Below are 25681 nucleotides of genomic sequence, written 5' to 3'. Positions count from 1 at the left end.
ATATAGTGAGAAATATATTTTTTTTTTTTCAATCCATATCAAGTGTACTTCAGTAAAATTAACGCCAGATGAAAAGCTTTAGATCTCAATGATTAAAAAAATGGAAAAAAGTTATTTGTCATCAATTTTATTAATAATAATAAATCGCATTGATAAATATTAAGGATCTAGGGCAGTGTTACTTCAAGTAAAGTATGAGAGTCAAACGATTTTTAAATTTTCACGAAATGTATCTTTCTGTATGAAAAGCTAAGCTATAATACAATTCATTTATTTTTTTTTTATTTTCTTTTCTTTTTTTTTTTTTTTTACTAAGAACTATTATGAAATGCCAACAACAATGAGTCATCCTTAACTTCTCGTCGAAGTAGAGCTTTTTAAAGCCAATACTTGTGTCTTTATTTTCAGTCCGCAAGAAATTTTCAACTTTTTTTCCCCTAACAAAAATGTACATATTTTGAAAATTCAAAGTGTGTATCTGGATGTTGTTACTCTTTTCCTCTCTCTCTCTCTCTCTCTCTTTCTCTCTCTTTCTCCTTTTTATTTTGTCATGTAATATTTATGTACATAACTAATAATTACTTAATTCTAGACACTTCTTTATCCTCTAAACAAAAATTAGGGAGAGTTTTTTTTATTACAAATTTTTAACATCACATTTTTTCGCCGAATTTATAACTTTAAAAAATATATATTAAATATTAGTTCCGTGCCGCATATTAATATCTATGTATATTTTTTTCATTAATTTAGTAATAACTGTTGAATTATATATAATATATAGGTATATTATTTGTATACATATATACGTAGATCGGAACTTAAAAAGAAAAAAATATATTTCGCAATAGCTTTTATCACCATATTTAAAATAGTGTATACATTCAAAAAGTACCAATAAACCAATTCAATAATAACGATGTACATGCTTAATCGTTTAAGATAAAAAATTTACAACGTCGAAAAAATACACAATGATGACTCGTTCATAGAAAATTTTTTCTTAGCATGTAAGATATTTATAGGTGTACTTTCGTTGATAATGCTATTGAACAGAGATTTAAGCATTTTTGCAAATAATACTACAACAAAATGTTTCAACGAGAGTAAAATTTATGATAGTAAAAAATGTCCACAAACAGCAAAAATACGAGACAGCTGTGAGTGCTAAAATAAAAAATAGTAGTTGAAAGTATGGGACATTGTTTGTTTGCCAAGTTCTCTAACACTTATTGTAAAATACTTTTGTAATAGGTATAATGCATGTTTGTGAGCTCGTAGGCTTATTGTGTCAACTCTTGATGGGATAAAGGAAAGTTTTCCTTTCACCTCAATAATATCATTATAAATTCACAATACAAGATCGTAATAGTTATGTGAATAAAACTTACGTTTCTATTCACAATATAAACGCTCGATTTTAATGAATCGTGAACATGTATGTATGTTTTGCTTTTTTTTTTTTTTTTTTTTTTTTTTTTTGGAAAAAAAAACACATTGACAGAATGAGTATTTCTTCAATTATTAGCATCATGATTACCCTTATGGTTGTTATAGTGATAACCATTGTAAAGTGTTATTGTATACCATTTTTCATTCTCTTCATTTTCCTTTTCACATTTACGCAATAATACCAAGAGAGAAAAAAACTCTTGCATCCCCTATTGAACGTTTGCTGACCTTTTTGTCGCTTATGGCAGTTATAAGATTACATTGAAGAAGTACGCGACAGCGACGGCAAGAAAGAGAGAGAGAGAGAGTGAGCGAACGAGTCGTTATAGATAGAGGGACAAAGTCGAAGTGCGTATATTCAAAGGAAAGGACAAGAAAAATAGAAAATCCAAAAATCAAAATATTTATAATATGTATACTCCTTTCTTACAGTACACCATCGAATATACCTCCAATAAAAAAAATCTGCTTAATTTGTTAAATAGATCTTTCAAGTGTGTGTGTGTGTAATTCGCATACCGTCTTAAAAAAATCATTCTCAAAAGGTGGTCACTATACCAAGATACCGAATCCTAAAACGTGATGTGTGTAGTACCGAGTTAGCCCACAAGAAGGAAGGAAAAAAAAAAAAAAAAAAAAAATACTTGTAGCGTATGCATGTGTTGCTTGTATAATTGTTCTAGATATCGGATCTCGGATCGAATAAGTTCGCTATGAGGAATCAGTTAGATAGAGGATGAAGAAGAACAAGAGGTAGAGTATAGAGTAGAGCGGAAATTTAGATGGCTGCGACGACGGCTGCCGCGGTAGCCGCGGCGGAGGCTGCGACGGCTGTCGGGGAGGCCGAGGCGGAGGACTTCTTCTTGAGGACGATGTCCTTGAGGTTGAGGTTGACCTTCTCCTTGCGAGGCGGCGGCACGGACTGCAGGCAGAATCGCTTGAAGGCCTCGAGCTCGCGCTCGGTCTCGTCCATCTCGCCGTCCTCGAGGTCTATGTCTTTGGGAGTGAATACGCTCTCTGCAAAAGACGACGACTCAATGTACCCTCATCCTCGCCCACCACTACTATACTACTCGTCTCTTCCATGCTACCTCCACCCGTGTTTGTTTCTTTTTTATTATTATTATTATTATTATTATTATTATTATTATTATTATTATTATTATTATTATTATTACTATTATAATCATTATGTATTCTTATGAGAGAAAAGAAAAAAACCGCCACCAAACCACCAATTTTTTTTGTTTTTATCTCAAGACTCGTAGATTATCGTTATTATCGTCATCATCATTATTACGATTATGATTAAATAGTCAGATCTATTACACAGACTGGCATGTATTATGGTGCTTGCCGAGGACACTGTTAGAGTTTTACTTCTTGCTTTCATAATACTAATATTAATATTTGGTATTATTTGCTTCCTCGATTATTACCGATGGTGATAGCAAAGTCCTTTTTTTTTCGGAAATTTTGAAAGTGATGAATTTTGATGGCCTGATCGAATTTACTTAAATTTAGCAGCCACATAAAAAGAATAAAGACAGAGAAGTTGACGCTCGGAATAGACAGGAGGGAGGGAGAGAGGAAAGAAATAAAAGAAGACGGCCACGGAAAAAACACGAGAAAAAAATAGAGAGAGAGGGGGAGAGAGACAGGGAGGAAAGGAGGCATCTGTCGCGCATTTGTCGCGCGAGCTGCACGCATAAGACGCACGGTGTGCTGCTGCACGGCTAAAGCAAAGCCCTTTCTATTTTGAGCGTGCTACTGGCTGCATGAACCGTCTTCGTAAAAAGAGAAAAGAAAAAAAAAAAAAAACGAGAAAACATAAAATCCGCAAAATTTTCGTACACTGTTTTTGCTTCCTCGGCTCCGCATAATCAATGCCACACTTTTACGTGACGCAGTTGTCAAAGTGAATGTTACGTTTATTTTATCAATAGGCATTTATTAGATAAATTTCATAAGTATCAAATATACATATACGCACGTTCTCTATGCTCCCTCTGCTTCTTCGTGTGCAAACAAATATATCTTATTACATAGTAATTATGAAAAATTTTTCAACAACTTTATATAAAAATACCGTCATTAGTTAGAAATACTTTATTTTATCATGGTTTTCTTTATTTCGAATTACAGAATATCAATTATGTTCAAGCAAATACCTTTTTTTTAATTACAAAAGCACATTTACATTTCTTTTGATAAATTAACAAAAAAAACAAAAACAAAAATATTATCTAAGAACTTTAAACGAACCTATCCGTATGCTTTTAATGTTCAGACTTTAAATCGTTTGCGCAACTTTTATTAATCTCTATTGTGTTTGATATTTTCACTTTACCTTTAATTGTGAAATATTTCCATCAATAAACACCTAGTACGAATCACACACATTTTTGTTAAAAAAATAAATTAAAATGAAAATAAAAATAAATAAACTGATACTCTATATATTTTTGAAAGAAAGATTGAGTCAAACAAAAAACTTGAAAATGAGCTGCTTAAGGTGGTATTCTGAGTGATCTTTAATTTTTCTCTTTTCATGATATACACGTTCAAAAAGCCACCTTTAACAATAATTGGAAGATCTTTATTAAAAGTATTAGTGTTCTTTCTCACCAACGAGATTCCAGTCATCGCCACCTTGTCGACCTCCGTTTCCCCGTTTCTTTTTCTTACGGTTTTTGCTCGCGCTTCCGCTTAACGAATTTCCTTTGGACTCGTCGATGAGCTGCTGTTGTTGCTGCTGCATATGATTAATGTGTGCCTCAGTATTTCGAATTTTCGTCAGCGTCACGCTCGTTCCTTTTAACTTAATGCCGTTCTCGGGGATGTTTGGCGATTGGCCATTCGTGACTTTGCTTATTTGAATACTCGAAAGACCATTGTTAAACAGAGTCGACGATGTCATTCGATCGTTGTCAGATTGTTGGGCTAGTCGCCTTCGCAACTCTGTGAGATCTGTAGGCAACTGCATTCCATTCGATCCTTTCACTGGTCCAGACAGTTCACTACTGTTCATAAAATTGTTACTCACAGGCTGAAATAAACCAATGTTTTGAGCATCAGTACATTTTAAATTTAATGGTTCAGAGTTTAAATTGAACTTAATTTATTAACCTTAGCTCCGTTTGCAGCGGTACCTCCCTTAACAATAAAATCGGGTTTTGAAGGCGGTTGAAGACCTGCGTTAATTGCTTGCTGAAGAGCAGGACTACGTATCGTAACCATTCCATCCACTCCAACTTTGATAATGGCTGCTTGTTGGGTGCAAGGTTCCATTTTGGGTGGTGCTGGGCCAAACGCAGGATTTCTTATGGTCACCATGTTTGTCGTGGGGTTGTGAAGGATCCGAGCCGGCTCTGCGTAATCGTTCGAATTTTGCTGCTGCTGCTGTGGCTGCTGTAATCTACCGTTACTTTGCACTGGTTGAGCACTACCATTTTTCTCATTTCCATTCACTGCAGAATTTTTGTTCTTCTTTTTCTTCTTTTTCTTTGACGACGAAGACGACGACTGACCGTTTGGATCTTTTGGGTTTTCTAAATATGTCGAATTTGATTAAAATACAAAAACATTATATAGTTTCATGCATGCCGAGTAGGAAGTATTATTTACCATTTTTAGGTACTAAATCTTGCTTCAGTCTTCCAGTATCAACAACAATCACATTTCCGGTACCCTGTGGATTTCCGTAATTCGACGACTGAACACCGCTCATTGGTGCCGCAATAATAGTTGTTTGTTTCGGTGTGTTTTTAACAGGCTTTGGAGCGACGTTTGTTTTCAAGGGAAGAGGCCTGACTGGAGCATCGACTTTAGTTATAGTGATACCTGGAGGGAGCTTCAGATTTTCAATGCTAATACTCGACGGCGTGTTGCACCTTTCCTTTTGATGATTATTTGAGAAAGCATCTGGCTGTTCTCTTCTTCGAGTCTGGATTGGCTCGTCGGTCTGCTTTTGTTTATTCGTCAAATTTGCAACACCTTTCGAAGTTTTTTGAGTGTCAGAAACTGTGGACTGAGTTTGAATTTGATTTCCACTAGTAGCACTATTGCATTTTCCTAGTTTACTCGGATTGTTTTGGCTGCTGCTGTTGTTATTGACTTTTTTCTGATGCTGAACCTGATTTTGATTCTTAACATTCTTAGTACCCTTATTATTGTTTGAATTAACATTTGGCTGCTGTTGCTGTTGCTTCTTCTTCTGCTGCTGCTGCTGCTGCTGTTGCTGTTGCTGCTGCTGCTGTTGCTGCTGCTGTTGTTGTTGCTGCTGCTGTTGCTGTTGTTGTTGCTGCTGTTGCTGTTGTTGTTGCTGTTTTTTACTGATCATGGGAGTTGGAACAATGTTGATGGAAGCCTAATAATATAGTCAAAATTTATAACAGGACATAAATTATTAATTTTTGTATTTAAATAAGTAATTGGAAACCAACTGTTATAAAATTAACTTAACACAGAATAAACAATAGCAAAAAATGTTATTTGTACCTTATTTAATTTTTTGTTAGTTGTACTGTGTTCTTGTTTTTGTACATTTTCGTTTGTAGTTTGTTTCGAAATATTTTCTTTATTTTCATTATTATTTTTTTTATCTTTCTTAGATTTTGTACTTTTTGTTTCATTGGTGACGATGTTTTGTTGTTGTTGTACTTTTTGATTCTCCTGCTGCTGTTTACTCGATTTAGATTTATCTTTACCAGATTGTTGTTGAGATTGTTGCTGTTGTTTTACATTTTTTGAATTGTTTTTTTGATTCACATCAGTTTTAACATTATTATTAATTTGAGGTTGTTGAGGCTTGTCGGCAACTTGTTGTGACTGACCGGAAGAATTATTTTTATTTTTATTCTTCTTTTTCTTGCCAGAATTCTGGGACTGATTTGATGAATCTTTTGTTTGTCCATTAACAAGAGTAAACAAGACCTTATCTTCTGCAGGTGTTTGACCTTTCAAGGTTATAGTTACAGTTGGCTCAGCATTGTTAGACTCCATTATTCGCTTGATAGTTACAATCTGCAGTTGATTTTCCAACTGTTTATTTTCCAACTCTTTGAGCTCTTCTTGCTTTTTAATTGCACGTCTTAACTTTTTTCTTTCTTTTTTTGTTAAATTGCTGAGATCACTGAATTCATCTGTAGGATCTGGTTGAGAAACAATTTCATTAGCTTTGACTGGCGTCTTAGATTTTGTCTGATTCGTACTGACGGCCGCTTGATTAAGTTTTTCTACATTAGCAGTCTTTTTTTTCACGTTTTCCTGAGTTTTTGGCACTAGTGGTGCTGGTACTGTTGCAACTTTACTTTTGCCAACATTTTTGCTGATGATACCGACAACATCAGCAGTCTTTTTTGTCGTACTCGCACTTGTTGTTGGCTTGTTAACGGTGAATGTTGCTATCGGTTTTGATAATACAGCGGGGATAATTGACACTTCTGGCAATTTCGATTTTTGTACAGATTTTTGCGACTGTTGTTTTTGCGGATTCACAACAGTTATTGTAACTTCTGGTGTTTTCTTTTGAAGTTCTATCAATTTTAACCTGTCATCTTCTTCTTTTTGCTTTAAATTTTTTTCATCGATCTTGGAACATAAAAGAAATTTATCCAAAATTATAGTTTATTCTTACTTAGCAATGAAATTTACTCTTCACAAAATCTCTTATTCATTATCATGTAGTCTTACCTTTCTTTGTTTTTGACGAGCTTTCTTTGCTGCTTTTTTTTCATTTTTCTTTCCACCATTGCAGCCTTCTATGAACTCAACAGCAGCATCTAAATTCCATAAATCTTCTTTAGAATTCAGTTTTACTGTGATAGCAGGGACAGCTACGTTAACGGAGTTGACAAGTTTAGTAGTCACTTTCGGCGCAGGATTCAAAGTCGTTGCATTAGGCGTATTTGACCTCGAAGCTGCATTTGGTAGATTAGATGAATCTACATTAGTTATTGTTGATGATGTTGAAGAAGTCGACGATAAGGATGAAGAAGACGATGATACTTCGATGGAACTTTTTACATGAGGATTTGCCGTCGTTTTGCACACCTTTGCTTTCTTTTTTGATAACAGTTGCCTCAGCCTTTCACGCATTTCATTGTAATTTCGACTGACTGGCGCTACCGATGGCTGAAAATTGTAAATACAAACTTTGAGCTGGTTACAAAGATAGTCGACTTAAATCAAATTTCAATAGTATACGTCGAAGAAAAATTTCAAAATCAAAGTTTAATTTTTTTTTTAATAAACTATAGAAAGTGATATAAATGTAAAAAAAATCTACAGCAATGGAGGACCTACAAATTTTCATAACTTGGTATTGTTGAATAAATCGCAACATTTTGAAAAGATTAATCTTAGTAAATAAAAAAAAAATTAAAAATAAAAATTGATTCTTTGAATTCGCGAGATTATACTAAATTACCACGCCATGACCAAACACCTCACAATAACAGCAATCACAGTGACGATTTGAATCCCTAGGAGTTGGACTATTAGTTGTTGAACAAGTATCTTCGTGACTACTTCCAGAATCAGAACAGTCTCCGTTCTCTCCAGGGCTCACTGAAAATTCAATTAATTTTTATTTTTATTTTTAATCATTGACAAATTAATCTTGAGTATAGATAAAGGTGATGATAAGACAAACGCAAAGATAATAACAAAGATTATACATTTATAATACAAAAATCTTGAAGACTTTTATAACAGCGTGAATGATACATTGACAATGAATCGATCTTCGAAATTTTGTACTATTTGAAAAAAATAAAAATAAAATAATTTAAAGTATTTACGATCAATGGCTGATAATCGTTTAATGTGTTCGACTATGTGCTGCTGTTTATGACAAGATACTGTCGATCCTGGTGGATGAATGTTATGACCTACATGCGTTCGATGAAGACCAGAGGATTTAATAACGGAATTGGATAAACTTCCGTGCGAATGAGAATGAGACGAACCTGTATAAAATTCCATCCACGGTGTTTAAGCTTATTCAAAAAAACTAACTGGTTTTTTTTTTTTTTTTTTTTTTTTTTTTTAATCTGAGCTTTACAACAAAATACGTTAAATATTTTTCAACGCAGTTTAATTTAAAACATTTGAACCAACTCGATGATAATTGATGTCGTGTGCGTATATGTTACCATGAATTAAATACATTTTGACAAATATACTCACATCTTCCTTGATGATAGTGACGATGTACGTGATTTTGATTGTGATTTGTACTAGGTGTCTGCGTAGTTGAGTGCCTTATTTGCGTTTGAGCTGTCTGAGCTGTGGACGTTTTAGACACTTTTTTTAAAGGCTCCCCACAATTATCTTTATTCGGCTTTGGAATAGCGAGAGTACGAGGAAGATCAGAACCATCACTAGACTCGTTTCTCACTATCATTGCGGGATCAACTAAACAGTCAACACAAAATTCGAGTTATTATTGTTTAATACGCATTTTCAGGGATACAAACAAATGGTTTTCATTACCTTTTCGGTTTTGTATATTAACGGCAGCACTGTGCTTCAATACGCGGTTATGGAAATTTTGAGATTTTTCTTGTATAAGCTAGAAAATTATGTAAATTATATAGATTAAAATTTATTCTTGATACGGATAAGTAACACCAAAATTAAACTGAAGTTAAATGATGATAGCTTACATTCACTCCTGGATCAACAGGAGAATTGTTAAGGTCACATTTGCAATCTTGTTTTTCGCACAACACAGACTTATTAATACCTTCTTTTATCGTTTTTTCTAAATAAGAAGAACAATTTTTTTCTTCTGCAGTTCTAGGTTCCACTTCTTCTTCTAAACTAGATGATAACGTCAATGCTTCTACTAAGTCAGTTAACCTTTGTTGAGGAGATTTTTTCCAATCATTAAACATACTTTGTATTTCTACTGCATGGGGCAGTGAACAGGCTTGAATATAGGAATTCGTATACAAAAAATCTTCATCATCTGGTACAGCATTACTGCTACTGAAAAAAAATAAATTTACATAAAATAGTAGAACAAAATTATATTACAATTTAAAGGAAATTAAACAGAAAGTAGGGTTGACTTGTTTACTGGAGTACTTTTGTATGAAAAAAAAAAAAAAAAAAAAAAAAAAAACGTACACTGAAGATTTTAATTTACGTTTTGATCAAGTTTCAATAAAAATTGTAATTATTATTTACAAATGGTTATATTGCATTTTATTTTTTCTGACGAACCTGTCATCCACTTCCTTAATGAATTCTAAATTTTCATCAGTGTAAATGGGCAAATCGAGTTTTAATCTCGTTTTAAATCGCTCGAAATCTTCGCGAACTTTTTTCATCACAGAACCAGTTACTTGTTCAGCACTGAAATAAAATACAGATGAGTAAAAATGTTTGAAATAACATTGATTTCATGAGAAATGAAAAACTTACTTGTACTTGTCGATGAGACGTTCAATTTCTGGACACAAAGATCCAATTTTAGTTATTTCATCGTTGAACGCAAAGTAACGATCTAGAAGATGTTTGTTCGAATTATCTTCTTTCATACATTCTTTCAACTGAAAAATTTTAATTTGATACCTCAGCTATCGAGTAATTTTGAATAAATATATAAGTGACTGAAGTTACCTGTCCAAGATACGAAGGTAAATTATTTTGTATCAAAGGGTCGCTAAAAACATAATTTTGGTATAAACTTTTGTTAATGTAACTCCACGTTAAGTTGACTTTACTAAAAAGTTCATTTTGCAAAGGCTGTAGTAAATCGGAAATATGTACAGCTGTAGCTAACAAGGCTTCATATCCGTCTAAAAGTTCTGGTGAATAAGACAAATTAGTAAAGCTAACATTAAAAATCAATTTCTTATGATGTATGAATAAAATTTAAAAATTACTTGTTATAAAAACTTCTGCTAAGTTACCGACGCTGCGGTCATACAAAAGTGTCAACAATTGAACCTTAACACCTATCACAAATTCTTGGGCTTGTCCGACCAACCACATGAACAATTGATAAGGTACTTTTTCGCACAATCTACAATGTTAACATAGACTTTAGTACAATAATTTAACAAGTTTTCAACTTATTTTCACTATAATGACCATGATGACAAGTACGTACAAAACCACAGACTTTCTGAGTTCATCAAGATTTTCAATGGAATCTAGATCTTGAGGCTGAGGCAGTGTTGTAGATGGGTTTCCAGAAAATCCTGACGTTTCCATAAACCAATGAAATGTGGAACCTATGTAATGCCTCAAGTTTACACCGAGATGCTTACACTTGATCATTTCTTCAAAGTCTTCTTTAGATAAATCTCTGCATTTTGGAAAGTAACAACAATTTTAATAAAGATGGGAGTTACAAACAAAGGTTTAAAAGAAATATTGGTACTAGCACCTTTTTTTCCACTTGCACTCTTTACAGTCACATAAATCATCAACAGTAGAGCTGTCATTGGCTAGGCATTGCTCTTTACACAACAAGTACTCATCATTTTGGACAATTTCCATTGTACCAGTGCCATTATTAATGGCATTTTCATAGGGCTTAAACAAGCTCATCAAATCACTGTCAACACTGACTTGGCTACTCAGCACTGCCTGTGCTGTCAACTCTACTTTATCTACATCCATAATCTAAAAATAAGAAACAAATATTATTTACTATTGTTAAAATGTATTACAAAAGAACATATGATAACAGATAAGCAGCACAATGATCGCAATACATCGTGGGTATCTGGTCTATGGCTATAAGATGCAAGAAATCTCAATAAGCATCGTCTTATAAGTATTCCCAAGAAGGACGTGATAAGAACTAAGCCAATAGAACCGAAAGGATGGCAAGGGTTCCTGCACCAATATAGAGGTGGCTTACCTCTGTAAGAAGCGGCTGGTGGTTAAGAAGCTGGGGCTCGGTGAAGGACACGACAGGCTCGAGGGATTGATGCTGCTCCAAAACAGCCTCGGAGTCACAGTGGTGCTGCTGCTGGTCTTCCTTGGTGAGGACGTCGCCCATAGCTCCTGGTTCCTCCTGGGTGGTTAGCCTGCTGTCCGTAGCCTCCTGCTCGCCGCTCATTCTACGTTGACGAGCGTTAGCCGGGAGTAAAGAGCTGCTGCAGAGAACCTGCCAGCCCGATGCTCTCTCGCGTGCCCTCTTCGTCGGTAGGATTCCTTCGACTCTCGGGGATGACTCGCGGCTGTCGCAGCTGCCGAGTCCGGATACTCCTTTGAGAGCCTATAATATTATATATATTCGGCGCGCGCGCGCACGCCCGCTACGGGGTTTGGTTTTGTCACAGCTCGAAGCTCGAGGTTGAGGTTGAGTGTTGAGACTCTGATTTCTGGAGTCTGGACCGAACTATACAAGTCCTTGTAATTGCATGTGTTGACTTGACTATCTCACGCTGCAAGCTGCAACTCCACAAATCTTTCTCTCTCCGCAACAATCTACGCGAGCCGATTTCGACATGGCGGCGCCCGTGTCTTCGTTATACATCCCCCTATATAATATATAAGTATAAGTAAGTATGCGCGTACAAACTCGCTTGAAAAAAAAAAAAAAAAAAACAGAGTTCGCGAGAGCATACCTATCTGCAATGTGCAATCAGTCAAATTTTTCTTGCCCCATAAGGGTAAGTTTACCCATTGATTGGATCGACAAGTTCTCAGGTTTCCACACAGCTTTAGGACCAAAACGTGTATTTATAATTTACCTCCAAAAATGCCGAAAAATCTTTTTTTTCAAACAAGTGATTAGTTCTCTTCTTTGAACTGCTTTTTTTTTATTTACTTGTTCAACAGGATCATGTAAATACCTACTTTGATTAAAAAAAAAAAAAAAAAACCTTACGAGATAATTGTTGATGAGATTTAATTTAACTGTGAAAATTATCAGTTATTACCATAAGTACTTTTATAACTATTTTGCACTAAAACGGAGACTAATTTTAAATGCCACACATTTCACTGTAACATACTTTTAATATATTACCTAAGTATATTATCTTGTAACGTGTAATATACATCTCATCATTTCACACACTCGTTGACACTCTACTCGTGCTTTACCTCTGCTTACGTCAAAGAAGCGTATTTTGCTGTATTCTTAGCCGACGCCAAACCATACGTTGTGATTTTATGTTTCTAAAGTATTTTTTTCTCAAATCATCATAATTACATTCGCACAACAACAATGCTGAAAAGTTTTCATTAATAACTCACTCCATCAGCCGACAATCGTAATTGTAATTGTGAGTAGCCGAGGTTAGGTTCGTTGTCAAAGTGCAGAGAGAAAATCATTCAAAGACGACAAATAAAGCAAACGCTACCAAGTAGTATTTTTTTAAGTTTTTAAAAAAATTTTAACAAACCCAACAATAAATTCATAACTTTCGTTGGTGCCAAAAAATTTCACCATGAAGTGCTGGTGTTTTTTGTTAAATTAACGAAAGGAATAAAAAGTTAGAGTGCAGCTGTCAAATGTTACTCTTACAAATTATTGTTTATAACAGTTGTAGAGTTTCTTATCCAAGAAGAAGCTGCAAAACACACAACAGAATAGCGAGAGATTGGAAAAAATATTAATTCTCAACAAATTTCATTAAAATAAGTTATTTACGTGCGTGTGTGTACATGTGAAACTAAATTACATATCAGAGTAGTTGAGCACCGAAATGGAGAGGAAAATAAAACTGAAAACTCTGAATAGTCACATAACTTGCAAAATATGTAGAGGATACCTGATAGACGCTACAACGGTTACGGAGTGTCTTCATACTTTTTGCAAAAGTTGTCTGGTCAAACATCTTGATGAAAAAAACACTTGTCCTCAGTGTCAAATAGTCATTCATCAGTCCCACCCTCTTCAATATATAAGCTTTGACAGAACTATGCAAGACATAGTGTATAAATTAGTTCCTGATCTTCAAGAAAGTAAGTAATGTACTGAAATGCTTCTCAAATAATTTCAGTATGCGTTTACAACAGTATTTTTTATTAAAATAATGCTCTAAAATGTTTACAACAGGTCTGATTATCCATTTACTAACTTATTAATTGATGTACTTTTAGATGAAATAAAACGAGAAAGAGAATTTTATAGATCTAGAGGTTTGCCCTGTCCAAAAGATGTTTTACCAAATTCTGGTGATGGTGAGGATGAAAAAGCAAATGCAGATACGCATGCTGAGTCAGATTACCATAGAAATGATGAACAGGTATTAATCGAATGTTCAATAATACCATACACAACTGGAATATAAAATTTTTTTTTTTTATTAAATTACCCACTTTATCTTCAAAAATTTTTCAGGTTAATGTTTGTTTGGAATGTATTAATTCCAGTTTAAAGACATTAAAACGTGGTTTCATAAGATGTTCGGCCCAAGCAACTATAACTCATTTGAAAAAATTTATAGCCAAAAAAGTTTTAAATGGAATGGAAAAATATCGCGATGTAAGTAGAATTGAAATTATTAAAAAAATTATTAGCAATCGTGTAAAAATTGTATTATTTTTAATTTTCAGATCGACATTCTTTGTAACAATGAATTATTAGGAAAAGATCATACTCTTAAGTTTGTTTATGTAACAAGGTGGAGGTTTCAAAATCCTCCTTTGCGATTACAATACCGACCAAGAATTGAAATTTAAAGTCGATTCTATTAAATCCTATAAAATACAGTTTTAAAAAAAATTTGTTTAATGGTATTTTCATCAGTAACATGTATACTGTGTATAAGGGGTGTGAGTAAATGTACATAAATTTCTTGTAGCATGATTGTTAATACTAAAAAGGTTGTAGATAACACATTTTATAATTAGTATTTTTACAAACAAATGTAAAAAAGCACGTTCTGATATTTTGATACGTATTGATTGATGGATGTAAAAAGTTCAAGACTTGACACTGTTGTTTTGCAGTGTTTTCACTTAATTTTATGTAGATAGTGTCTCTTTAAAAATCTGTAGTTTTCTCGAGTCGTATGAAATTTTATTTTACGTTTGTTTTCATACATCATGTGAATATAATTGATGTGTATAAAATTGTCTGAAAATCGTCATTCATTTGTCTTTATTAAAAAGCTAAAATAAAATATTAGCTATTTTATCAGTTGTAGAAATTAAATTTTTTAAAATTAATTACACAAAAATCGCTGTAAATAAAACAAAGCTACACACATAAAGCTGATAAAATGTGTAAAATTAAAATTGATAACGTCACGGCTACTTGTTTAGTAAAATAAAGTGATCTTGTAAATATTATTAATTTTTTCTGATGCTCAATAAGATGACTTGATGAAGTCCCTGCATAATAATGGAAACTTATGTTTTATGCAACATAACCATTAAGTATTAGTAAAAATGCTCGTAGGCACTTGCATAAATTTTTAAGTCAATCCCAAGATTCTTCTTCCATTACTGGTTGCGATTGTATGATAGGAGCAATAGTCTAAAATATTTGAAGAGTATTTAATGATACTTTTTTGATAATAGATAATACGCACAGTAAATATGATTAAACATACTGGTAGTGGAGGTGGACCACTTTTTTCAGCAGATTTACTGGCAAAACCAGTTGGTGAATCCCAATCTTCTTCATCGTGCACTACAGTCTGTTGGAAAGAAGCTGGCGGTTGATATGGCCTGTCGTTACTTCTGTAGGGTTTATCATCTCTATCTCCCCTACTTCTTGAATTATCACGTGAACCAAAAGATGAATTAAAATCTCTACCACCTCTGCCTCTACCTCCCCTGTTACCTCTGCTACCTCTGCTTCCACGATCATATGAATTATTTCTAAAACAAAAGCGTATATTTTGTTTTATTGCAAAATGTTATTGTGCAAAACATCTCTAAATAAATGTAACGTCACTAGAATAAAAAAAAATCACATGTTACCTGTAGTTCCCACGACCTGAATGTCGGGAGAATGGATCTGATCGACTGAAGTGATCGTTATTAGAATCGAAATTTCTAGACCTTTGATATTTGTTGGATTTCCAGTTATCATCGTATCTTTGACTGTTTGAATATGCACCATCTGAATTTCGTGATGAAAAAGATGGAATATTCTTTGGATATCCATTGCCAGTCTTTGCTTGGGATGGTTCTGCATCCCAATCTTCTTCGTCATTTTTTTCTGAAAAAGAAGTAGTTGGAGGTTTGAAGGTAGGCATTACAACTTGAGAGATACTATGAGGTGTCCCCGGCTCATCCCAATTTTCTTCATCAACTAGTTGACTTGGTGTAGTAGTCGGGGCATCATTATGTACAGAGTGTACGGATACACTGGCTGCACTGCTTGGCCTGAAAGTAGGTAACTCGACTGGTGGTAAGACATCAGCTTTAGAAGACGATCCCGAAGGAGCATCCCAATCCTCCTCTTCTACATCTTTGGAAGCAATTGGTTTTGCAGTAACTGGTGGATTAAATATTGGTACTGGAGTAGATTTGCGATTTGTAATTGATAGTGGAGTTCCCCCTCCTGGAGCATCCCAGTCATCTTCCACTGGATTGGTGATTGGAACATGAACATTATCATTCCATGATCCATTAATTGGAGGAGGAGGTGTATTATTTACAGGTGCATCCCAATCATTTGGATTGACATTGGGCACAGGCCTAGAGTACCTAGGCTTAGGTGCTACGAAGTCTCCAGAGGGGTTTGAATAACTAGTGTTGCGCTTATCAAACCTGTAGGTTAAACAATTAGATGTTAAAAAAGAAAAAGAAAAAAAAAACATATTACGAAAATTGGGTGCCCTGAGAGATATTTTATTATTACACATGTACTAATTTCCAAGTAGAATTACAAGTAACGATATTTGTGTGAATTTTTTTTTATAAGAGAAATAGTTAAAAATTAGTATTTTTCATAGTGTGATAGCAATGACCGACGTTACTATCCTTATAGTATCACCAAAACAGGGGGTTCAAAGAAAATAGAAAATCCTATTTTCTCAAAATTCCAGAAAACATACTTGAATCCTCCTATTTTGGTGATACTACATGAAATACGAATTTTTCTCATAAAGAAAATTCATATTCATCGTTACTTGTGATTCCACTTGGAATTACACATATGTAATTACTGATGGCATTACCATTCTGAAACCCCATACGCAATACCATATGTAATTTAAGGTAGAATTACAAGTGGCTGTACAAGTTCAAGTGCATTGTACAAATGTGATTACAAAATATCACTCAGAGTGAGTAAAACTATGTACATACCTTTTATAATTATCACTTCTGTCACTCCTGTATGGCTTATTATTATCCCTAAATGAATTACTTTGAGTAAATCCATTAAGAATCCGCTTTGAGCTTTCATATGTAGGAGGATCTACCCAGTCTTCAACATTAGCTGGACTTGCTAGAGCTTCGTAACTGTACTTGTAACCATCCGTAATTTTCAAAGTTTGTTGAGTATTATCTGTTGAGGTATTACTACTACTACTTTGCTGTGGTGCTGTTGTAGTTGATGTTGTAACTGTTGGTGTTACTGCTGGGGGTTTTGCAGCAGGGGTTGAAGGGGTATCCCAGTCCTCCTCCTCTTCCATTGTTTAATGACCAAAGGTACGCTTACTTAAGTAATCAGACGTTATTGGCACGTAAATATATTATGCAGTTGTCCTTCACTATCACCTAAAAAATTTTTGTACCACATAGAGCATTGAAGAAGCTGAAATTCGTCGATTGTGAGCAGTGTAGTTGTACACTCAGAAATGGGTAGAGTAACTTTCACTGTGAAATTTTGCAGCCACATGCATATTTTCACCAGAACAATAGAAAGTAAGTTGTACGTGCCAGACTACTAGTTTAAAGACTTAAGAGTTAAGTTAAAAGCTTGTATGCTGTGCTGCATTCACCCATAATATAGCATCTCTCTCACACGAAGTAGGTAATGTCATTTATATATATATATATATAGATACTGCAGTTGAGCCGATCAGCCGATCGAAAACACCAAAGTCCTGAGGTGTACTGAAATTAATTCTTTTTTCCAATGTAGTACACAATAAAAGAGATGGAAATGCGTACAAGTGGCCACACAAATTTAAAAAAAAAAATTGGAGAGATGGGTTTACGCTTACATTTACTATGTAAAACACCCGATAACTCCGAAACGTGCACTGAAGCCTGGACAGTGTATATACTATATGGATCATTTTACTAAAAATTGCAATGTTATTCCATGCCTCGGCCATTTGAAACATCGCATTTTTATATTTCACATTTAAAATTTTTTAAACTATATTTTTTTCTCTCAATACTCATTTCGAGTAATAGGTACCTGAAAATTTATTTTAGGCGCCTGAGATAAAAAATATAAACTAAAATACCGTGTTACTTATGTATTATACACTACAATGCTTTTTTTTTCTTTTTCTACGATTTAGTATATTTTAAAATTATTTATGTGAGGCGCCATGTATTGTATGCTCTAAATATTTAAAAAAATACCTATGTTTCTAAATAACAAAGACGTTTTGTCGTGTCCACAATTTTTGATACTTTCAAACTGCTGATAAATGATTAGGTAAGATCACGCAGTTAACTGCTCAACTCTTGGACTCCCACTCGCATATATAATCGAGTATTGAGAGATAGGGTCATTTCGTAATTGTAAAATTTTTGGCCACTCTTAATTTGAATATTAATTGAATCTGAGCCACTGCATAACTACAGGTTTGCGCGTTCGAAGGTTTAAAAAAAACTAACTTCAAGAAATAGGATATGGGTTTTCAAGAGTTTCCAGCTTGTTTTTAGGCCTTACTTTTATATTTTAAACACTTGACTTTGAAAGTTCTACTTTATGCATCCAAGCTTTGCATTTTTCGTAAAATGATCCATGTATAGGTACACCGACGCGTGGATGTGTGTTGTATACGTGCAGAGTTGCGACGATGCGTGGCAAAATCAAAAACTAGTTTAAGGGAGGAAATGGAGAAATTTTGGCGCTGCAGTCCGTAGTGGTAGCAAGCAGTACTAAAATTGTCATAAAAGTGTTGAAGCAAGTAGCGCCTCGAGAAACGGCAGCAGTTTAGCTTTAGAGCGTTGCCGGTGTAAAACTCACGACCCCTTCGACGTTTAAACATCCAGCCGACGCTCTCGCATTGCAAAGTGTACACTTTGGCATCTTAATCCAAGAAAATCAACGCAATCGCTATGGCCGAGGAATATTTATACGGTGAGTACGACAAAGGAGATTCACTCTAGTGCTTTGGACATCTGATTTTTATCCATCCTTATACCGAGCACGAGCTGGCTCGAGATGCCGGCTTTTCCACCCTTGACGGCCATTGACACCACCTCGACTCCGGGTCAATGTAGCCAAAAAATTTTGTTTACAAATACTTGTAAGACAGCACAGACATACGATTCAGCTAGCCGCGACTTTTGCTCCAAAAAGACTTTTCCTCTAACACAACACTGGTTGCAGGAATCACACTCAGTGGCGAAAAAAAAATTGAGACCTGGGATCCCGAGCCGAAAAATGATGACAATGATGACAGTAATCAGCAGTGCGGCATCGACCAGAAACTCATTATCAAAATGGTTAGTCCATTAGAGATCTAAGATCACTTCATTACCGCACCAACTTTTATACTCGCAACATAATAACTACCACACTTTTTACTTCTATCCCCCTCTCTCCCTTTCTCACTCTTTGACCTCGTGCATGCCCATAACCCTCCATAATTTTATCAGTAGGTATACTCTATTCGACTTGTTGTCAATCCTAAGCACTTGTTAATTTTACATAGTTCAACTGTTGACAATTACCTTATAACTTTTCAGTCGGGTATTATCTACAAAAATATAGTAATTTTTCATTGACAATAACATACATAAAATTGGCAGCAAGTGGTGTGCTTGAAATAATCTACGAAAGGTGTAATTTAACAATACAGTGTTGCATACTTTCAAAATTTGATTATTTATAGTTAAAAATTATCACATTTTAAATTTGACATCTTGTGCTATTATTAAATTAAAATTGTGGTATTCAGTAGTTTCTTCTATGAAACGTTTTAAATGCAAATTTTTACGTTAATAATATTATCTGAAATTGTATTTGTTATATTAAAAGTAATATTAAAGAATAGCATTTTTATGAAGAAAATAAATCTACATAATGCTTCAAGAACTATCTTCCTTTTGTTGTCAAAGAGTTCAAGAACACATGTTCAGGAGCGTCTTGATCCCTTACACTTCTTTTTATTCCTCATATATTTATACAAGTATCATTTAAATTATATGTGGTTGCGCTCCTTGATCTTTTGGCTGTTGACTTTTTTTTATATTAGTAGCCTGTCTCTAACTGGGGTAAAAAAAAAAATTTACCATTTTATTTTATTCCAGGCTCTATTGGGGCATGATGCAAAAGAGGGTGAAATAAATGTGGTCCAGGTTGAGGCCAGGTCACTCGACGGAGTGACGAAAATTCCAATTGCAATCTTGGAAATGGGAAAACAATCACAAGTGTCGATGGACCTGAGTTTTCCTGATGCACCTGTCACATTTACTCTCATGAAAGGAAGTGGCCCTGTTCATATAGTTGGACACAATCTCCTTGGTAAGTCTATAGTATAATTTTCATTATGCTAACACACTTACCTCTTCATCATTGATATTATGAATCTTCAACAGCTTCTCATATAGAAGAATTTGTAGATATGGAAGACGAGGATGTGGAAGGAGATACGTTTGACGACTGGGAAGACGAAAAGGTAAATTGAATGACCTATAATTCAAATAATGAACGTGTTCAAAGTTTTTTTGATAAATGTAATATTTTGCGTAACAGGATGGTGACGATGACGAAGATGAGGATGACGAGCCTAAGAAAAAGAAAAACAAAGTGGCGTTACCACCACCCAAAAATAAGAATCAAGTTTCCAAGAATCAGAACCAAAATGCAAACCAGAAAAAAAAATAAATGAGGCTTAGTCAGTCGCATCGCACAAGACCACTTATACATTAGGTAATTAACAATAAGTACATTATTATCATCAACAAAATCAGTATAATGAATGAACACGAATGATCTATTTTGAAGACCAATTGTCGATCATTGTGTTATTTTCATTTTGAGAAGGAAAAAAAGTCAGTCTTATTTATTAAAGCAATGACTTGCTCTTGACTATAAGATAGAGGAAATAGGTTTTTACCCAACGAGTTGAAGACTATTGTCGAGCTTTTTTTTAGCTAATTTTTGTATTTACAATTATTTTGTATAAACTGGCTGCGATTTTCCCCATCGAGTTTGAAAAAAGCAGCATCTACATGAAAGTAATATTGCGATTGCATGTTGTTCGAAAAATCAAATTTACAATTTCAATTTAATTTTTTAAAGAACTGAATAAAATCGAATCAAAGTCATATATGCTACAAAAGTGTAAAGACTTAATTTTAAAAGTGTACAAAAAATTATTGAATGTTTTTAAAATTTTCCGTGGTAATACAGAAAGCGCCAACTTTTCGTATGACGTTAAATACCGATTTTGGGTAATCGCAATGGGCAAATGATGAATTGATGAAAGATGATGCGTGGTAGCGGAAATTTTCGTGCACAGTTTTTTGTAACAAGAATATTTTTGTGTGCACAAGGCTTTAAAATGTATTTAACTTTACACAAAAACTCTTTCAATTTTACAGTCTGATGTATAGTAAAATTTAAATGGACTTTGTTTATGTATCGATGTGTCATACAAGTAAGAAAGGAAGACAAAAAAAAAAAAAAATGAGTGATGTAGTGGTACACCAATTTTGTACATATGAAATAAATTTCTCACAATTATACAAGAAAAATCTGCCGTTGATCTGAAATTTTTTAATGTACTTGGTACCCTTTTTGCCGTGAAACTATATATTTCTGTAAGCAGTGTCGGGGAACATTTCTTCAATCGGTAGGTATTAAAGAAATTGGATTTCTTCTTTCTCGACCACTTGCGATCGTGGCAATTTATCTTCCGTCGGTTCGATCCACATGAGATGATTCTTTGATGAAAAGAAAGATCATGCTTGTAGTCACAAATAAGTACTGCTGTTGTACAGGGTTTACTTATTCGGCAATATATTTATGCTAGCAGTAAACTGCATGAGCTGTGGCAATCGCGATGATTAGGGGACGCTAGTAAAGCTTCGGATTGCCCGAGTTAAGATTTTGCAAAAACAATTTTCGATCAAATTAAGGTGAAAGTACATTCTATACAATATACCTTTACAATTATCATTACTGATTAAACGTACCGAAACGATGTGCAAGAAAGTATAAATCTTTCAAAGCAATTGATTACTCTAACGATGTATTAACATCACCATCAACATTGATTAATAATCGGACGTCGCTTTCAAATAAAATCGTCTGTTACTTACCGAAACATCGCATCCCTGGTATTACAGGCACTCCCTGTCACGCGTCTCACTTAATTTACTGCCTGGGAGCGATTGTAAAATACACGCCATGATACAGAGCGATGACGGACGAATATACTGTATCGAGTAGAATTATGACAACGTTTCACAAGGCGAAACTCATAGCCCAAAACGTCGCACTCGTTATGAAAGATAGAGTGGCCGTGGGATGTAGGTACATCCGCACGACAGAAGCTGTGTCCCGAGTTGATGCCCAGCAAACAAGAAGCAGCGTACACTGTAAATCTCTCGCGAGTGAATGCACTTTGATTTTACTGAATGGCAGAGAAAGGGGGAGGGGGGGGGGCAGCTGAGTAAGAAGACACGCGAGATCTGTATATATAAAGAAGCATCAGCGGCGGAGCGCTAATAGGCCAAACAATGCTCGCCAAGTAGTGTTTATTTACCCGAGTTGTATCTCCGTTACGTGCAGATTGCGAGTCATTCCTCTCTCTGTGCGTGGGCACGCGGTCCAAGGAGGGAATGAAGCTCGAGAAGTGAGAAAAAGGGCAAAAAACTCAATGAAGAGAGAGAGAGAGAGAGGGAGAGGCTATGCTGTCGGGCCCGTGCCGACGGAGAAAGAGAAGAGAGTTAGGTAGCCGATAAACCGATCTACCAAACTGTTGGAAAAGCTTGCGGGTATAAGTACTCGAGTTGTATACTTTCTTCGTTTTTTTCGCCGCTTCAGCTCGCGCTGACGTTTTACTTCGATACTCGCTCTTCTTTTTTACCCCCCCCCCCCACTCCTCTCTTTCTTATAGTTGTGCGCGTGTATAGGCATTGCTGTCTCCTCCTCCCCGAGAGCGTTAATTGGCTCGAGCAATTAATTCCAACAAGTTGTGTGTATGCAGCGGGGGGTGTACGCGGCCGAGCGAGTGTCGCGGGGGGATCGCCCGCGGGAAAACGAGGAAACCTGTTCCTCCTCCTTGTGTAAGTATATATGTTTATACTCTCTCGTTGTACAATTCCCTCCTCTCGCGCTCGATTTTCTCTCTCTCTCTTGTCCTCCCCGAGCGCCGATATTCGTTGATTTCGCCCCGCCTGCACCTTAATCGCTTAATCTTGCGAGCTCCTGCCGATTACTGCTCTCCCCTCCCAACATCCGACTTGATTCAGCTCTGAATGAACTTATCTCTCTTTCTCGATGGCTCCTTTTTTTTATTTATTGTTTATCGCTGTTTTCTCCCTTACCCTCAACCGCCTCGACATTCTTCATCCTCCTCGGTTTATCTCCCGCGCGCTCTCGCTGCTCTCGTTTTATTTTTCCACGCGCGTAATTGAATTGAAATTTCATGTATTTTTCGGCGAAGGAAAAAAAAAAACATCTCCGCGGGTGTACGGATATCGGCAGGGGAGAGAGAAAGCTGTGCTCCGTTGGACTGTGCATTAAATTAATGTGCATAATATACGTAAGGTATATGATTTTTTGTCTCCGGGGCGATGGGCCTTTTTGTTTGTCAGCGCATGCATGAAATAGGAGAAAAAGTGCACCGGCCCGGCGGTGGATGGCGTCGGCGGCGTAGGCCCGACTAATTGGCCGATAAATCACGTGTCCAAGGCTCGGATGTGTCGAGTGCACCAGCAGTTCCTTTCTTTCAAAAGACAGTCTTCCTTCCTCCTCCTCCTCTCGTTTTTCCCTCTTTCTCTCCGTCCTTTCCCTCCAGCACACAGTGGCACGGTATACATATACACACATGGCATGAAGCTCGCGTTATATGGGCGCGACAAAATCCTCCGCCACTAAAGGTATTATTACCTACATCCCCCGTGCTCGTCGGCCACTTACGAGCCGCTATTGGCGCGCGTGTATCGCGATATTAAACGCAACGCGAGAATTTCCTATTGTTCAAATATACATACACGCGCGGCTCCGTCCGAGTTGTCGGGCCGGATTTTACAAGGACAAAGTCCAACATGCAGGGGATCGTTATAACGGCCCGCTATATGGTGTGCTTTTACTTGTTTACTTACTTGCTCACTGCACGCGCGCGCACCACGCACAGTTGAAAAAACAAAAAAAAACGTAACCCAACTTGACTCTATATATATATATTATATACTTGTGCCCATACTTACACTTTAAGTAAATTGGCCCGGCAGTGGCGCTGGTGCCCGGCACGTCCCCATTGTACTTACCCATATGTTGTATCTCTTTTTCTCGTCACATCGGCAGCTCTTGAAATTAAGGACTGCTCGACAGGAGTGGAGAAGGAGGGAGGATATTATAATCTTGGCCGGGTGCAGGGTTGATGGTCGAAGAAGTAAACTTGCAGAAAAAAAGCCTCGCTCCCCGCTGTCGCGAACAACCCGGGCCCCCCCGTTTTAATTTTATTTCTGAGAACCAAAGGAGGAGGAGAGCGCTTAAAAGCTGTCGGGGCTATTTTTGCCGCCGCTAGACACCAGCGGCAGAAGAGGTACCGCTAAACGGCAGCCGCTGACAGAAAGCCCGTCCAAACATCTCCGAGGAGCGAGTGAGTCTATACTCGTGCTTTGTTGAATAATCGCGACTGCCGCTCTGGCTCATTTGTGCGCGCTACGCTCCATTTATTATCCCCCGGCGCATGGCCCAGCAAACATCGTTTAACAATTAGGCTGCGCGCCACCCCTGATGTACAATCCCTTCGAAGCTCATCCACTCCTTTTTCTTTTTTTCTGCGAGAGATTACGTCCACTCGCTCTGTAGCCGCAGTTTCGTTCAAAGTACCCCAAACAACGCGAACTCGAGTAACAGCAGCATAGACGCGAGAATACCCGAGGGGATCTTTTTTTTTTTTTTTCTTCATTTTTTTTTTCTTTTTTTTTTTTCTTTTTTTTTTTTTTTTAGGGCGACAAGGCAATTGACTATGAGAAATTGGCGAATTTGCGAGCGGTCTTACCATTAGGCTCGCCGCCTCGCATTTCACATGGGGCCGCTCGATGCCCGCCCTCCCCACACTCGGCTAATAGCCTTTTAAACGCGCGTCTTGCGTATGCCGGAAAAATAATATATCCGTGACACGCTCTCCTTTTTTTTTTTCCCATCACCCCTCGCAAAAAACGTTTACCCGATAGCTCGTGATTTTTCAAATGTTTTTGCGCAGACGTAGGTGGGTGCATACAAATTTTATTTTTAAACAGCCGCAGCCGAGAGCAGCTTGGCACTGAACAAAGCCACGGAGAGGGGCACGTCTGCTCGCGGCGCAGTTAAATCTGCGTACTTATTTGTAGCGCGCAAAAGACAAGAAGAAAAGCCCAAAGTAAGTACCTACCTCGTGTGGTACTTACACCTACAAGTGTGCGCGTGGGCTTCTCTTTTACGACCCAAGTGGCCGACGACTGCGGTGACTTTTTTTTTTTTTTTTGTTCCTCGCCAACTCTCGCGTTTTGTTTCACTCGGCAATCGGATGATGCGGCTGAAAACAATTCGAGCGCGTTACACGTAGATATGTATATGTTTACCTCATGAATACATAATTATATGAGGACGCGCTTTATTATACCATTGCGGGTGAATAAATCGAGGAATGAGGTAAAGTGGACGCAAAGACAATCGGTCGGAATCGGGTCGCGAGGGAGCGCATTATAGTCAAATTAACGCTGCGCGCGATTGATTCCCAACTTCTGGAAAAATCGTTAATTATTGGCCGGCGGGTGAGCTGTGCTGGTTAGCATCTGCTTGATTTTTCATGCCACGAGAGGCAAGCCCCGCTACTTGGGTTTTTTTTATTGAATGCGCATATCGGTCACGTAATCTAGTCGAGTTGACAAATTTACATTCATGAGCTTGCGAATTTGAGCTCTCTTTCTCTGATCACAT

The 25681-nt window shown here is 36.3% G+C and overlaps 4 protein-coding genes across 8 annotated transcripts; 2 read left to right on the top strand and 2 right to left on the bottom strand.

Moving 5' to 3' along the window:
• Positions 1 to 1841: 1841 nt before the first annotated feature.
• LOC106642974 (uncharacterized) lies at positions 1842 to 11951 on the bottom strand. Of its 2 annotated transcripts, none has more exons than XM_023390534.2 (18): positions 11336 to 11951; positions 10856 to 11094; positions 10577 to 10774; positions 10350 to 10489; positions 10084 to 10271; positions 9886 to 10013; positions 9685 to 9816; positions 9123 to 9447; positions 8950 to 9028; positions 8644 to 8871; positions 8256 to 8423; positions 7883 to 8022; positions 7147 to 7587; positions 5953 to 7044; positions 5080 to 5821; positions 4582 to 5003; positions 4081 to 4501; positions 1842 to 2469 (listed from the first exon to the last, which is right to left on the bottom strand). In XM_023390534.2, exons 1-18 carry the CDS (start codon positions 11534 to 11536, stop codon positions 2231 to 2233), a joined length of 5523 nt encoding a protein of 1840 aa, XP_023246302.2. In that variant the 5' UTR covers positions 11537 to 11951; the 3' UTR covers positions 1842 to 2230. The 2 variants fall into 2 exon arrangements, with proteins under 2 accessions (XP_023246302.2, XP_089450276.1); XM_089594150.1 differs by having other exon boundaries at positions 9123 to 9444.
• A 582-nt stretch (positions 11952 to 12533) lies between these two features.
• Positions 12534 to 14683, top strand: l(3)73Ah (polycomb group ring finger 3-like lethal (3) 73Ah). Its single transcript, XM_014357945.2, has 4 exons — positions 12534 to 13392; positions 13531 to 13676; positions 13772 to 13915; positions 13987 to 14683. Exons 1-4 carry the CDS (start codon positions 13134 to 13136, stop codon positions 14110 to 14112), a joined length of 675 nt encoding a protein of 224 aa, XP_014213431.1. The 5' UTR covers positions 12534 to 13133; the 3' UTR covers positions 14113 to 14683.
• Positions 14152 to 17592, bottom strand: LOC106642996 (uncharacterized). The gene is made up of 4 exons (XM_014357946.2): positions 16696 to 17592; positions 15361 to 16155; positions 14988 to 15258; positions 14152 to 14911 (listed from the first exon to the last, which is right to left on the bottom strand). The coding sequence occupies exons 1-4, from the start codon at positions 17022 to 17024 to the stop codon at positions 14855 to 14857; spliced, it is 1452 nt and encodes a 483-aa protein (XP_014213432.2). The 5' UTR covers positions 17025 to 17592; the 3' UTR covers positions 14152 to 14854.
• An 893-nt stretch (positions 17593 to 18485) lies between these two features.
• On the top strand, positions 18486 to 21245 carry LOC106643005 (nucleoplasmin-like protein). 4 transcript variants are annotated; one of them, XM_014357958.2, is made up of 5 exons: positions 18486 to 18655; positions 18908 to 19023; positions 19831 to 20044; positions 20143 to 20198; positions 20276 to 21245. In XM_014357958.2, the coding sequence occupies exons 1-5, from the start codon at positions 18634 to 18636 to the stop codon at positions 20405 to 20407; spliced, it is 540 nt and encodes a 179-aa protein (XP_014213444.2). In that variant the 5' UTR covers positions 18486 to 18633; the 3' UTR covers positions 20408 to 21245. The 4 variants fall into 4 exon arrangements, with proteins under 4 accessions (XP_014213444.2, XP_089450280.1, XP_014213443.2 ...); XM_089594154.1 differs by having other exon boundaries at positions 20134 to 20198; XM_014357957.2 differs by having other exon boundaries at positions 20131 to 20198; positions 20276 to 21244.
• The last annotated feature ends 4436 nt before the right edge of the window (positions 21246 to 25681 follow it).

Source organism: Copidosoma floridanum, unplaced genomic scaffold, assembly GCF_036245765.1.
Source record: "Copidosoma floridanum isolate Cflo_tuat_1 unplaced genomic scaffold, Cflo_Japanese_pri ptg000021l, whole genome shotgun sequence".
Lineage (NCBI taxonomy): Eukaryota > Metazoa > Arthropoda > Insecta > Hymenoptera > Encyrtidae > Copidosoma > Copidosoma floridanum.
Note: the sequence above shows the minus strand (reverse complement) of the source record. Positions and strands in the feature narration are given on the sequence as shown.